Genomic DNA, 15873 nt, shown 5'->3' on the forward strand with positions numbered 1-15873 from the left:
CAAGTTAGAACCACCATCATAATGGGAAACATGCGACTTCCTGTTGGGGCTATAATGCTTTTCAACTTTGTATATTACATGACTTGATGTTTGGTGGGTAGAAATTATCATCATTTTTTGCAGCTTCTAATAACATTTCGCGAAATTCTTTGAACACTGCTATAGTATATATCGAAGCAACATGCCCCTCTAAATTATGATAAGGAGTTTGTAACAACTCATCACCATATGAAGATTCAAAATCTTCATCAACCTCATTGTTGCATATGTGGCTTACACATCGTTGAAAATGATGCAAAAACTCAGTCACATTATATTCAGACTCTATGTACCTCCCCATTTGTAAATGTAAGCCCTCACATCATGATGTAGTATACAAACCAACATAAAATTTTCCACGGATGTAAGATCTGGCCCACATACTTCTGTAATCATAAGTCTGAGCGGCCCAAGCATTATTTTGAAGCTTATGTTTGATGATAACTTCCTCCTATATCATTTGAAAGTCTTGAACCTCAACATCAGTGTACATGACTTTCTGAAAATCCTTATGAAAGTTCTTTTTATTTGTATTTTTTCAGTGTTGTTACATATATGTTAAGCACATAATCTATGATGAGCTTCAGGAAAAACTCTTTGGATTGAATTCCTCATTGCCAAGTCCCCATCAGTGATAACACACTTTGGTTGTTTCCCATTTGTTGCCTCTAAAAAATTTTCAAGAAGCCACACATATGTTTCCTTTGTCTCATTTGACACAACAGCTGCAGCAAATATTGTTGTTTGTTTGTGATGATTTACAACAGAAAATATGACGACTTGAAATTTATATTTGTTTCGACCGTAAGTTGCATCAAATGCAAGAACATCTCCGAAAATTGAGTAGTCAAAAATGCTTCATCCATCAGCCCATAACATTTGTTGCAACTTACCTTTTTCATCTACTGTATGCCTCCAATATATTGTACAATCTGATTTCGATTGCTCCTTCAAGTATTATAAGGTTGCTTCAACGTTGCCATTTCATATCCTTCTTTGCTTCTGGATTTGATTGTAAATGTCTTTCTTTGAAAATCTAATGTAGTGATAACCACCAAATTGACCAGCAAATGACGCAAATATTTTTCCCATTCCAATGTCCAGCTCTCTCATGGTGTTCATTTGAGCGACATTTGTCTTTGTCATTCTTCAGTTAGATGTTATCATCCCACCATAATGTTCACCAAGGAGTTCATGGCTATATTCATCAAAAAAGTAACTAACATACCAACCTCTTTTTTCTTTATCAATGTGGATCTTCATTTTTGCTAAACAATCATATCTTGTGTCTTTTCTGTGTGCCCTCTTCCGAGCCACGTCATCTTTTTTCTCTCTAAATCCTCTCTATCACAAAAAAAAGGTTTGCCACAAAATTTTACGAACTTTGTCTTGGCGGGTATGATATTTTTTATACTAAATCCTTTCTTTATATCATATATCTTATAAAATTCATATGCAATATCATTGTTCAAAAACATTAAATTTTTTCCTTCATCTTTGTTTAACAATCCAAAATCAATTTCTTCAAAATCTAAATCTTTTATTTCGTTCATATTTTCAGCATCACTATCAACAAATTCTTCTATAACCTAAAATCACTAAAATATATCACTTACAAGACAAATATAAAAACATCAACACAAAATAAAATATTTTCTCAAAACTAATACCTCATCACAATAGTTTTCATTATTGTTGTTAATTTCTTCTTCCATCTATAAATATAAACAAAGAACAAATACGAAACTAATCAATATAATAATCATAAAAAACACTTAACAATACAATAAACAGAGAATAAACTTCAATTTTCATTAACAATCACATCTAAAAAAACAGTTTTCATTATTGTAATTTATTCATAACAATATTAAACAAACAATAAATAACTAAAAACTAACCTTAACAACTCACTTCCACCAATTCTAAATACTAAGTCAGGAAATAACACTATGAAGCAGTACTTCTTCGCAAAAAAACGCAAGCTTCTATGGTTGAGAAATGTGTGAGGAGTGTAAGTAAACATACATACTAAAGTCGGTTTGGCTCAAACCAACTACCCCCAACACGACTTCTATATGGATGTCGGCTAGGTGGAAAACAACCACCTGATGTCTCATTCAGCCAAATTGACTATTTCCATAGAAGTCATCTTAGCCAATCCCGACGTTGTGTTGCCCAGAGATTACACTAAGATAACCCAACTTCTACACTGATGTCTTACTATCCCACCACAACTTCCAAACGGTCAGTAACAAGTAGTTAGTAACTGAATTTTTTCATCTAACAGCTATGGGCTTGTTCGCATGTAAGCGAACTACTATACAGTTAACATATTAGTTCTCGCCTCAAATGATACTTCAACAATAAAAGAACCCGCAATAGTTCCTGCAGCATTAGCAGCTTCAACAAACCCACTTGCTCAAAGTACCAAAAGTTGGAGCCATAGCATGAAATCTTGCAGAAAAGTGTTCAGGAATGTTAATGGTACTCATAGCATCGGTAATAGCCATGAAAGTATTCTTTACATTTTTAATTTTTTTTATAAGACAGATAACATTGCAAGAAGCAATAGAAATATTTTCATTACTACTTCAATTGAACTCTCATCAATCAATTTTACTGTTAACATATTTTCATGTGGATCTGTATAGCCTAGGAAAGAAATATCTATTTTTTGCTATTTCTAAATGCATATCTACCTTTTTAGAAATTAGTTGAACATTAGTAGTGAAAAAACTTTCTACAAATTTTATGCTCAAATTTACAAAACTTCTTTTTTAGACTTTAGAAAAATCAGAATAATCTTTCGAGGCTAAGTACCATGCCATCACCCATGGCATTTGAGAATAATTAATTTATCATCAAAATTTTCTAATGGTAGTAGTAGCTCAAGAACTATGACATTCACATAATAGTCCTTTAGAGATTTTGGGGAAAAAATCATGATAGTAAGTATATGAGACTTCAAAACAGTTTTTTTAAAGAGTTGTGTTAAAAGAAAATAAAAGTCCTGTTGTTTGAAGTAGAGGGTAATTTAGTATTTTATTTATTTACTTCAACTTTTACCTAACATTGTTACATTAAAGGGAGACATGTGTAAGTATAAAAAGATGGGGAGTAGTGTGTATAGTTTCATTAAAATTCAGGGGAGGGCAATGTAGTTTATTCCTAATTTTATTAACTTTCTTAATACCCCACCCCACGTCATAAAGATTGAAGGGAGAATTAGAGCAAATCATCTGGTTTTGATGTCAATAATTGTTATGAATGGTTATTTGATCCTTCAATATAACTTCTGTTGATCAATTTTTCCAAAAGTTATTAAAAACAGCAAGTTGTAGGACAATTCTCCGCTAATCGCTGTTTACAAAATAAGGTATATCTAATGAGAGGGGATTCACTTACTCCTACAAAAATTTTAAACTTACTCCCAAATTATCTAACCATAAGGAGTGTGATTTAATAAAGGTTAGAGTAATCTTATTCTCACACTTTTTCTTATCAGTTTTTTTTACACGTACTGTCATTGATATTGTTCATAAAACAAAAGTCATGTCACCAAATACTATTTATTGTTTGTGTTTAATCCAATTGATTAACTTCAAGGAAATGGAAACTTGGTGAGGCAGTGGTGAGTCTGAAACTTTTACTCATCCTTAAAATGACTTGGCATATGACATTCTTAATAATGTTTTTCAGTTGTCAGTAAAAATAAAACCCTTAAATATGTTTTGAACCTATAGGTATATTGAATTTAGATTTTTGTCTTGATCCTTACCTTTTCAAAATATTTTTATTTGGTCTCCGCTTATAGTTTTGGATAGAAAATATTGGTACACCTAACAAATACCAAATCAGCAGTGTCAGGTGTATTTGCACATCATCATTTAGTTTAATGTTCTTCAATTTTAATCACTATAAATTAAGTAATTTTGATTTTAGTCCATATAAATTAACTACTTTTGATTTTAGTTGCTAAAGGCTAAATTTGGGTATATGCTTTTTTTGACAGTCTAATGATTGTATTTTCTATCTTAATAAAAAGTCCGTGCATGACATACACAACTACTTTAAGGAAATACAGGAAAAGTGTTGTACCAAAGACGTAAATAATATCTTTGACTGCACCTTCCCTGTAAAAGTTCCTATTTACTATGTACCCATATACTCGAAATCTGTTATAAATACGACCATCTGAAGCATTTAATTTAACAAAGAATATAAAAGTCAACATGCACGTACCCAAATTTGATCTTTCAGAGTAAAATAAACACAAGTTAATCTATATAAACAAAAATCAAAACTAATTAGTTTATAGGAATTAAAAAATCAAACAGAAACCAAAAACATATTTATTCCGAAATAAAGTAACTACATGAGAACTTGTCTTACGCAGTTGAGTATTTTAGATCCAAAATACTCATTTTAACACAATAAATACCATCTTATTTAGATAGACTATTGCAAAAACTTGATGAACCAATAACATCAGTATTTCAGAATACAATAAATACCATGTTTTTAAAACCAGAACAGAGACCCCAGAAAATGAAACACAAAAGGCCAAAACTGCAAGAATTGCCTCAGACAACCCTATCCTCTCACAAAATATGGTGAACATAAAAAATAAAAACAAAAGGAGAAACAGATTGAGAAGCTGTCACGCCATGAATGCTGATCCTTTTTCTTTTGGACTCAAATGCGCTATGAACACTCTTCATAATATACAAATTCTACACAAAGTTTCCTTTCCAATCACAGTTGACACTGCAGCATTCTCAACTGAATCCATGCTACTATGAAACACCATGCATGAATGATGAATGAAACCAACTTATGGCAAAGAATGGGTAACAAATATAGAGACGGCCAAAATGGAAAAAGTATGTTCTCCGAGAAGAATGAGACACCGACCTTCAACCCGGTCCTAAGAAGAAAGGATGGATTGTAATGCAAGCTGCTGCTGCGGCTGCAAAGATGACCAAGTTGAAGCAAGGGTAGCAGGTGGTAGAGTTTGCTGGAGCTGTCTGAGCAAATTAATCATACGGCCAACTGTTTGTTCTGTTGCAAGCTCTTTACCGGCACATAAAACCTATTTCAAAATGGATTCCAGTAAATGGAGAAACAATTTCAAGTAAAATCCAATATGTATATTTATTATATAAAAAATTCTGCATTGATCATGTCCCTTATTTCATGTGTCCCTTATTTCATGTGTGTGCGCACACTCACTGAGCTATTAAGTGGAGTAAGCAAAGCATTGAAAGTCAAAATGCTCAATTGACTACATGAATAGGAACAAAGTAAAACATGAATAAAAAGAGACAACAACAAGGAATAGATCTGAGTTTAGAAAGCTTGGAAACTGTGGAATACATTAGGGCTTCATACCACAACAAAGATCTTAGTGTATGCAGAGTTGCAATTATGAATTGTCAATCAGAGATTTCTTTAATAATTCCTTAGACAGTATTTGACAAAACCAGTGTCTTTCCTGATATTATGTTGGTTGCATAGATACCTTGGTTTTATGTCAGTTTCCAAACATAACCAAAAGCTGGTCTTTACAACTGGATTTTTTTACAGATAACCAAAGAGCAATAGGTCCTTAAATAGGGTAGAAATAGATGCAGAAACATCAATCAAAATTATGCAAGTCTTCATTGAAAGAATCTGGACAAATTTTGAGCTAACTACGGTCTAGGGAGGGCAGTTATTTTCAGGATTTGAACACATGACCTTCAAGCAAATTTTGTGAAGTTGCAACCAAGTATAAAAATGATAGTTTGCCACATCCTAAGTACGATCTTTTACACTTCTCTGATCTCTAAGACTTACTAAATGCTCAAATTTTTAACTGTGTATCAAAGCTTGGACATACTACGGAATAAGAATGCTTAAGCACATCTTTACTACGGAGAATTCAGGTTGACATACAGAGGCTAGATTATGTTTTCCTAAGGTTCTTCCCTTTTCCATAGCTTCCTTTTTATTATGAACTTCTATAATAAAAAATAAAAATAAAAGGCATGTCATTGTTGAAGATCACAGAATCCCCTCCACACAAAAGGGGTCACTTGTAAAATTGGACACAGATTATGGTATGCTAAATTCATGTGGAAAAACTGACCTCGGCAAATACTGAAACTATTTTTGGAAGGTATTGACTGTTTGGGCCCAACAGGTCCCCATCAGACCTGTAAATAAACAAGGACGGCAATTAGGGAAAATAGAGAATGTATGCAGGAACACATCAGAAAACTGAAAAATAAAAGTTGAGATTCTAACCTCTCAACCATTGAACAAAGTTGATCATGAACAACTTTTGCCTCAATCAAATCACCTTTTATTGGCAAACAGTTCAACCATGCCGGAACCACCTGCAAATAAAACAGGAGATTAACTACAACATTAACAAAACTGATGTCATCCCAACAAAAAAATCACACGTAATCTTGGTCTCCGTGAAGAATAGATTATAATGTGCCTACTAGGGTGTGTAGATGATATTAGCTTGTAAGCTTGTCACATGCCAACACAGCTATCACCAGCTCATAGTTAGAAAGTTTAGGTACTACAGAGTCATCCTAACCAAAAAAATCACACACGTAATCTTGATCTCCGTGAAGAATAGAAAGATTATGAAGTGCCTATTAGGGTGAGTAGATGATATTAGCTTCGTAAGCTTGGTCACATGCCAACAGAGCAATCACCAGCTAAAAGTTTGAAAGTTTAGGTTCCACAGAGTTCTAGATGTTCTAGATACTACATGTGCTGGAACCAAATCAGACTCAGATATGAACAGTTTGCAGTTTCTGAATTCCAAATCTCTATACTTTTTATTCTTTTCTCCTTCACTTTCTCACACTTTTCTTAGTTTTCTCACTCATCATGAACTCAAAATGTCTAACATGACTGTGAAGTAAAAGCATAAAGTCATAAACAGGGGAAATAATAAAGACCTGTGCAGAATCAATACTGTCACGATGAAATTGGCAAATTTTTCCTAGAGCAGAAACAGCATTGTCATATGCCATTACATTATCCCCCTGAAGAGCGTTTGGATGCTGGATAACAGCATTTAATCTTGAAAGACCCTCTGTAATAAAACATTAATAAACTGTTACATGATATAATACAAATTTTCCATTTTAATAATGTTTATCAACTATAAAGCAGCACCTCCAACTAGAGGTTTAAACACAGATCCACCGAACTCTGCGCAAACACCAAGGCCATATACAGCAGCCTACAAAAAGGAAAAAACATACCAACATTAACAATCAAACACCTTAAAACAACAACAACCAAGCTTTAATCCGAATATATAAGGTACACTACATGGATCGACCGAAATCATAATGTTATCATAAATCATGTTCATTGACAACAATTAAATAGCTTCAGCAATAAAATTAGCATTTATAATATTGGACAACAGAACATTTCTAATGCTGACCTGTCTGACATCAGGGATTTCATCATTACAAGCCTCCAACAGGAATGGGAGATATGTCTCATAATACCTGCTCAATTGGCATGCACAACAATGAAGTTGATAAGACATCTTGGTAAATGCCACAGATTACTTAAGTAGGAATCTTGCCAGAAAAAGCACTTACTTGAGAGCTGCTTCACGGCATTGCTCTGCAACATCATCAAAAATGCAAATTGCAATCCTTCTCTCTTCAGGTGTCTTGTCCCTTCCCTATATCAAAACATTAAACTAGAAGTCAAAACAATGGAATATGTTTTACTACTGACAAAAATTACAAATGGAAAATGTTACACAGCCACAAAGCCTACAGGAACCTAATTGACATAAGAGATTGGACCATCCAAATAGCAGAATGGAAATGACGAAGTCACTCGCACTGCTTATATAGTTGAATGAAAGAAAACCAAAACTAGCAACCTCAGGTACACTGAATTATACAGATGAATGCATCAGCACAGAGATGAATGAAGATGAATATGAATATATTAGCACCGAGATTATACATGAAGATTATAATTAGAAGTCAAATACAATCTATGCAAAATAAGCTCCAGTTATACTGCCTAAGGTATATCTTCACAGTCTATCTATTGTGCACATAACCAATACACAATTCACAATCTCAAAGCAAAATTGAAGAATCATCATTAGCAATATAATGTGGATTCTACATTTTAAATCATCAACAAAAATTACTTGTAAAATCATCATATTTTTTTGCTAAAACTGAGAAAACAGCAAAATATAGACATATTGAAGTTTTACTGAAATACTACAAAATAAAAGGACAAGAGGCAAGATTGAACATGATTAAATAACAACTGAAAAGGTAGCTTATAGTAAGAACATACCCACATAGGTGTCAAATATGACGATAGTTCATCGAAGAAAGGCAAGAAAGAGGCTTTGAAGGTTTTGATCAAAGTTCCCAAAATCTCACCAACCTGGGACAATGTATAAATATGTTAAAAGGATGACCAGGAAACTTGTCAGCATCAATATAAATATAAAGAATAAATACAGTAGCCCAGCATTTATGATAGTTTAAATTATTAGATAAGACGAAACAACTAACTTGGTCAAAAACTTCTTCCTCTTGTTCATTTTCCTCTTTAATCAGCTCCCCCTCTTCAGCATCAAAATCTTCAGCTTTGGCCCTCTCCTCCCTCTCTCTCTTTCTACTTGAACTAGCTGTGATCACCTGCTTTAACACATCAACAATGGACCTGACCTGATTTTCATCCAAAAGCGTCCCAGATATCTGAAAGAGGAAACAAAAGATCACACCAAATAATAACAGCAGTAGTAATTGAATTGAACATCAACAAAGTGATAACAAAAAAGGGTATGCAAAACCAAGTAAAGAATAAGCAGCCACTTTAACACTGAAGATATTCATTAATTCTTGCATGACATATCACATTCTTTCACATTGTTTATAACACAAGCCTAAAAAATCCATAAAATGTACACACTGGAGTGAACCAAATATCAAGGATTAATGAGCTAGAAAATTGTTCCAAATGCAAAATGACAAGGTTTGAAACTAAATCAACTAAATAACAATTTTTAAGCCTCCAACCAACCAATCATAAAATACGACCTAACTAAACTATGTAGTTTTTATATGCCAATTGAAAATGAAACTTTACTTGATCAGCATAATTATATCTTTAACTAAGAATGATAAGCATAAAACATCGATTATAATATCACATGAAGTCCTAATTATGTATAATGGAAATTTAAATAAAAAAGGCAAAAACATAATATATTCATGGTACACACCTGTAAACTTTCATTTAGTGAATCCAACAGGCTTGCACAAATCTCTGTGTCTGGTTCCTGCAAACAAAAGTAAGTAGCAGAACTTCATCACAAGAACTACCAATCTGGGACACTACCAAGTTGGGCAAAGTCCACTCAAACATCACCTAAAATAATTTTGATCATCAAATCCATTCCTATACTTGGTCTCCTAAACTAACAAAAAAATTACATGCAGCACTCAAGAGTTCAGAAAGGACTGCCATGGCTGGTAAGAATATTTGGAGACTACAAAATTTCAAGACAATTTCAGATAAAGGACGAAATTTCTCACTGCAAAAAAGCCAAAAACATAGAAATTCCATAATAATAGAAATAAGAATGGATAAACTTGAATAGTAATTACTTTATGCAATGCTTCCACCAGAGCTGGAACGATACTGTCAGTCAAAAACTTCAAATAGGTTCCATCCCGGCCTTGAGATTGCCCTTTCTCTATAGCTAACTTTGCAGATCGTAACAACTCCGGCATTGCTAAAAAGACATTGGAAATGATAAACATTGAAATAATTAGGGTAATGAGTAGAGAACATTTAATGCGCAAGGTAAAATCATTGATCAAAAGAAGATGCACGAGAACAATCACTCTTATACCTGAAACAGCTGCCTTTCTAACCTCCTCATGGAAATAAAATTTTAGGAGTGGAACTAAAATTCCTGCAACCTGCGGCAAGTACAAAATATTAACCACAAGAAATGTAAATTACACTTTAACAAACCATATGGATAGGTGTCATATAGTGTTCTAAGTTCAACCTGGTCAATCCATGGAAAGAATCCTTCCTTCAGCTCATCAGCATAGCAACACAGCATGTTACAAGCTGTCGCTTTTTCCTCTAGAACGCTAGTCTTGATTCCAATTCTTTTGTCCCCGAGAGTGATTGTCTCCATACTATAATGGATATATACAACATGAGTCAGATTTGTCTTGCCTAACAGGAAATGTCACTGCATGTTTCTGATTCTCCAATCAAATGAAATTGTCATTACTTGTAACTTGTTAGCATTAGAAGTGAATGCAAATATGTGGACTAGTATTTTTTAGAGCACCTACACAATTAAAAGAATTGAAGGGAGGGAGAACCCTAATACACACAACAAAATCCAAAACTCTTTAGGCCTAATCTACAAGTGATCGTAGAAGGACAAAATGGGAAGAGACCTGAAGCAAAAGGGACAAAATGTGGACTAATACTTCATTATTTGTTCAAAAAAATTAGGAAGAGGACTAAAATCAAGACCTTTCATCATCAGAATCATCGATATCATTGTCTGAATCTGCTGATGTAATGGTTACATCGGGCTTAAGAGAAGCAGACCACAGCAATGGTGGCATGACAAATGTCATGTATGGAAGAAAATCTTGCCCCAGGCACTTACAGAGCCTAGCCCATGCCTGCAACAAATTAATGTTATTGTGGCTGAACATGGTCAAATTGGCACTTTATGTGTAAGCTGGAAATAAATTTAAAAACATGCCTGCAGCATGTAACTTGTTGTTGGATCATCTGTCTCCATTTGAGATGCTTGCAAGGACATAAGGACTTCCATGACCTAGTAAAGAAGAAAATTTGTAGGATATTCAAAATATCAAAATAGCTGACAATATAGAGAAGTTACAGAAAGACAAGATGCATGATGCATGGAGCCGTTAACTTATAATTTTCAACCAACTATTTTTCCAAATGATTGTAAAGTAGTTTAAAAATGTAAAGATGAAACAAACCATCCATTCTTGACCCATAAAGTAGCAACATTACAGACCACCAACTACAACAACAAAATAATTAAAAGGAGAAACAATGGCCACCAACCTGCTTAGCATCATCCCTAAACTTCTCCTTACCAACAGCCATTCCAACCAAACTTATACACTCCATGGACTTAGCACGAAGCATACGGTTAGACTTATCATTTGCATTAATCAATATAGCCTTCAGGTATGGCATGACAGCATCATAGTATTTCTTGAAGTGTTCCTGAGCAAGACCATGATTCTAAATGAGTACAACAACAACAAAATCATAGATGTTGAAGAATGCAGATTATGTAAAATACCTGAGATGAATCAGCAACTGATGCCAAAGCAGTTAAAGCACCCTCTTGCACCATTTGTTTACCATTCTGAAACAAGGAATATTAAATATTAAGTGAAGGAAAAAGATAATCATATGATGACTTAGCAAAACATCCATTTTAACATTAACCCTTGGGAATAATAATAATAATAATAATAATTTATAAGCATACCTGAAGAATTACAAGCAGTTTGCTAACTATTCCATCCAAATATGGAGTTAAAATATCAGGTGTGCAGTTCTCACTGAAGTTGAGCACTGCTGAAGCGGCATGTGCCTGTTTAAACAACAATGCAAGAATATTCATTCTAGGAAATAAAATCTTCTACAATTTAAATAAGATGATTACAAAAATGGCAGCAGCATTTTCAAAAATCAGATTGCCTACAAAGAATAAAAAGATCAAAGGAGGCAACAAATACACTCAATAAATAAGATGAATACGACTTACACAAGATGCAATGAAATAGTAGGAAACTGTAAGTGCAATGTTCCACATTCTCTCAATCTTTGCTCTCTCTACTTATAGTTCCACAATCAACTACAAGTGTAACATATACAGAGGCTGTCTAACATCATTTTACCATTTACTTCTCATTAGCCACACCAGAATCCAATAATGCAAATTATCCAACTATTTATCCCAATAATTCATACTTCTGCTTACCAGTTACAGTTTGAAACTATTTCAACTACTTAGTCTTACTCAATGATAATAGATAAGACTTAAAACTCATTGCCAAAATCACAATATTTTCATTTCAAGAAGTGAAGCTAACCTGTACACGAGGGTTCTGAAAATCATCCATAGCAGCTGCTAGTGCTGGCAACACGCCCTGATGATAGTGAATCTGCAAGTCCGGGCCTAAATCAGTAGATAATTGCCCAATTGCATTAATTGCAGCCCATCTTACACGAGGATGTTGGTCTGGAAAGGAGTTCAAAATCATAGCCACCACTTGTTCTAAATTTTTTATCATGACCTACCGCAACAAACAAATAGAGAACAAGATAAGAAACCATCACTTACAAACAAATAATCATTTACAATGAAAATGATAGTAGCAGTGTATCCATCTTCAAACTTTTCAAGCTACAATTCCATTGGCTATATTCAAACATTTATTATGAAATCTAACATACACAGTATATAGACAATTCAAGTGGGCTATCTATCATGATAGCATAGAGACTCCCTGGTAACAAAAGTATGTATATGTACTGTACTCTAAGGACTTTATCTGTAATTTATATTTTTGTATACAAATATAAATTCCATGAGAAAGTTGTATATTCACTACCTTGGAGCATCCCTCAGCTATCTGGGCAAGTGCAATCAATGCAGCATGGCGTTTCTGCCACTCAGGAGCAGCCAAATAAGCAGGCAATTGCTCGGATGCAACTGGAACAACGGTATTTCCACCCAAAGATATAGCCAACCTATCCAAACACTCTTGCCCCATACCATAATTGCTGGTTTCACCTGCATCCTCATCCTCAGTCTCAGCACTATGCCAAGCCGGATCGTCCTCGATGTCCAAAAGCATCTTCATCAATATAGCAAACAATCTACTTATAAACTGTGGCAGTTTCCTCATCATCCCGGGTGCACGTTCCCTCGCCTCAGCCAATGTAATCACAAATTCAATAGCTAAATGACGCGTCCCTTCCTCCAATGACTCCGCCTCAGCAATTTGAAGCATAGCCCCAACCACCTCCACAAGCTGTCGCCTAAGAAACCTCGGCTCAGTTTCCGCAAGCTCAATCAACAACTCCAGAGCCTCCTGTGCAGTGGCCTCCTGTCCCGAATTCAAAGCCTCAGTCAAAGTCCTCATCATCGCCGGCAACAAATCCTGAAATCTATCCCTATCACCCGAACCAGACAAACACTGAATAAAATTGATAACCGCATTGAGCGCCGCAATCCGAACATCAGAATCAACCGCAGGCGATGTCAAACACTGTAGAAAAATCGCATGTAGATGCTTGATATGCGGAACAAGCGAATCTCCAATATACTGCGACAATTGCGCGAAAATCAAAAACGCAGATTCCTGAAGCTTCGGCGAATCAGACGAAGAAACACATTGAAACATAAAAGGCAACAACTCCGGCCAACCGTTATCCGGAACAATACCAGCAGCGAGTTCTGAAACGGTGTCGCATAGCTTCTTCGAAATCGACTTACTCTGTTCCGCTTGAAGCGACGACAACAACAACGACTTAACCGTCGATTGAGTGTTACCATTGAGACGCGGCCACAGGTAGTTACTATCATCAATTTCGCTGTGGAGGCGCGTGAGCTGTTTGCGGAGGAGTATAGCGGACATGGCGCGTGCCTCGTGGTGAGGGGAAGAGTGGAGAAGGTGCGCGAGCTTGAGGGAGAGGGTATTAGGGTCATTTTGCTTGCAGAGGTTGAAGAGGGATTCAGCGTGAGAGCGTTCGTCGTTGGAAGAAGACATGAGATGAGAGATTAGGGTTTCGAATGGGGTTGGATCGGGACCTAAGATAGAAGCGAGTTGGGATTGTTGGAGCTGAGTTGACTCGGGATCCATGATGGTGGTGATGGCGGCGATGAAGAAGAAGAAGAAGGGTTTTTGTTTTTTGGATTGGGATTTGAGGTTTTTTGGTCCTCCGTGTCAAACTGGGTTTTGGTTGCTATACCCTTTTATATGGTTGCGGTTTTAAGGATAGATAGAAAGAGAGGCTTTTATCTATTTTGTGTTAGGGTTTTAATATTTTTAGGGTAAAACGAGCAAGGTGTGCAATGGATTATAGATTTCCTATCTTCTTGTTTTCCTACATTTGGGTTATGAATGAATTTGAATAGGGTGGTGTTTTTTTTGGTGAATTTTGTTGGAAAAAAAATGAAAAAAAAAGGAGAGAGAGGAGTTAACGCCTTACAAAGGAAATTTCCATAGCATCGGCTAGCAACATGTTTGTGAGCTTATGGTGAGGTGAATAAAAAAAAAAAGTATGGTTATTAGAGGCACCGCGCTTAGTTAAGAAATCAGCGCAGGCGTTACCCTCCCGTAGAATATGTTGAATTTCTACATGTCAGTCTTGTTGAAGAAGGTCACGAATTGCCCATATGATGGAAGAATACACATGTGTAGAGTGAGAAGAGTTTGTGATCAGCGAAACACTATCCATAGAGTCAGACATACATATTATATGTTTGAGTCCTTTTCTCCAACATGCATTCAAGCCATGGTAGATAGCAAATACCTCAACCTTCAAATTGTCTACTATATTGATGGATCCTGCATAGCTAAAGATGAATTTGCCTAGAGAATCTCTAACAATTCCACTAAAACCCGCCGGACCAGGATTGCCCATTTACCCCCTTTCTTTGTCATTCCCTTCGGTAAAACCTAATTTGCTTTCCCATTCCCTTCTCTAAAGCCTTCAAGCACATGTATTTTTGTTTCTCTCTCTTCAATCCTTGTTGTATTTTAAGTTCTCTCTCACTTATATTGTGCTCTTTGTTCATTCATTCCTTCAATTTATTTCCTTCTATATAACATATATATGTTTCAATTTATTTCCTTTAATCATAGATCTATATTATAAACATTTTATTTCTATTAGTTTCCTAATGATGTTGCTTTCTAAATATCACCTTTCATTCTTCCTTCCTTTTACTGTTATAGCTGTTAGGAGATGGTAGAATATATATGATAAAATGAATAAAGATAAATTTCAATATGTTTTAGTGATTGTAATTGCTTCATGTTTATTTTTTAAATCAAGTTTTATTCTGGGTTATATAATAGTCTGATAGTGGTTGATTATCTAGCACTCAATATTTTGGTTATAAGATCCAGTTTGCCGATAAAAAAAAATATAAGCTCTAGTTTCCAATTTCATTCTGGAGTACTGGCTAGGATTGTATATAAAAAATTACAATATGATTAAACAAGAGTGAGTTGTTGAGTTTAGATCCTTTTATTTTCTCAATTTTCAATTTTTTCTTCCTACCTTATAAAAATTGGTATTTAGTTAAAACTTAGAAGGTCAGGTTGCAATTGAAGAAATAATAGCTATGTGAACCTTGATGAAATACTTTTGAAGTATGATTATTTTTTTATCTATATAATTTTGATTTTATTGCAATTATCAATGTTTGGCTAATATATCTTATAAATCTATAGGAACTAAGTTTTTATTTATTTCCATGTTGTATCTATCTTTGCAGTATGTCTACCGAGCAAGCCTCTGTTGGGCAAGATCAAATTCCCAATGCCTCTAATGTGGGTGAATCAAACTCAGTTCCAATGAATGTACATGTTCCTTCGATTCAAGATGAAACTCATTGTTCAAGTCCAAATGATGTTGAAGAAGTTCAACCACAACAAAGATCATCTATTTGGAATCATTTTAAGAGGCATAAGGTAGACGGGAAGTGGAAAGCGGCTTGTAATTATT

The 15873-nt window shown here is 34.8% G+C and overlaps 1 protein-coding gene across 1 annotated transcript; it reads right to left on the reverse strand.

The window, feature by feature from the left end:
* Positions 4504-14124, reverse strand: LOC109348904 (importin-5-like). The gene is made up of 20 exons (XM_019589517.1): positions 12747-14124; positions 12225-12428; positions 11618-11722; positions 11426-11491; positions 11182-11346; positions 10847-10921; positions 10609-10763; positions 10124-10259; positions 9962-10031; positions 9714-9841; positions 9329-9385; positions 8616-8801; positions 8392-8484; positions 7665-7750; positions 7502-7568; positions 7225-7291; positions 7005-7141; positions 6331-6422; positions 6173-6239; positions 4504-5134 (listed from the first exon to the last, which is right to left on the reverse strand). Exons 1-20 carry the CDS (start codon positions 13998-14000, stop codon positions 4970-4972), a joined length of 3375 nt encoding a protein of 1124 aa, XP_019445062.1. The 5' UTR covers positions 14001-14124; the 3' UTR covers positions 4504-4969.

This window comes from Lupinus angustifolius, chromosome LG01, assembly GCF_001865875.1.
Source record: "Lupinus angustifolius cultivar Tanjil chromosome LG01, LupAngTanjil_v1.0, whole genome shotgun sequence".
Classification (NCBI taxonomy): domain Eukaryota; kingdom Viridiplantae; phylum Streptophyta; class Magnoliopsida; order Fabales; family Fabaceae; genus Lupinus; species Lupinus angustifolius.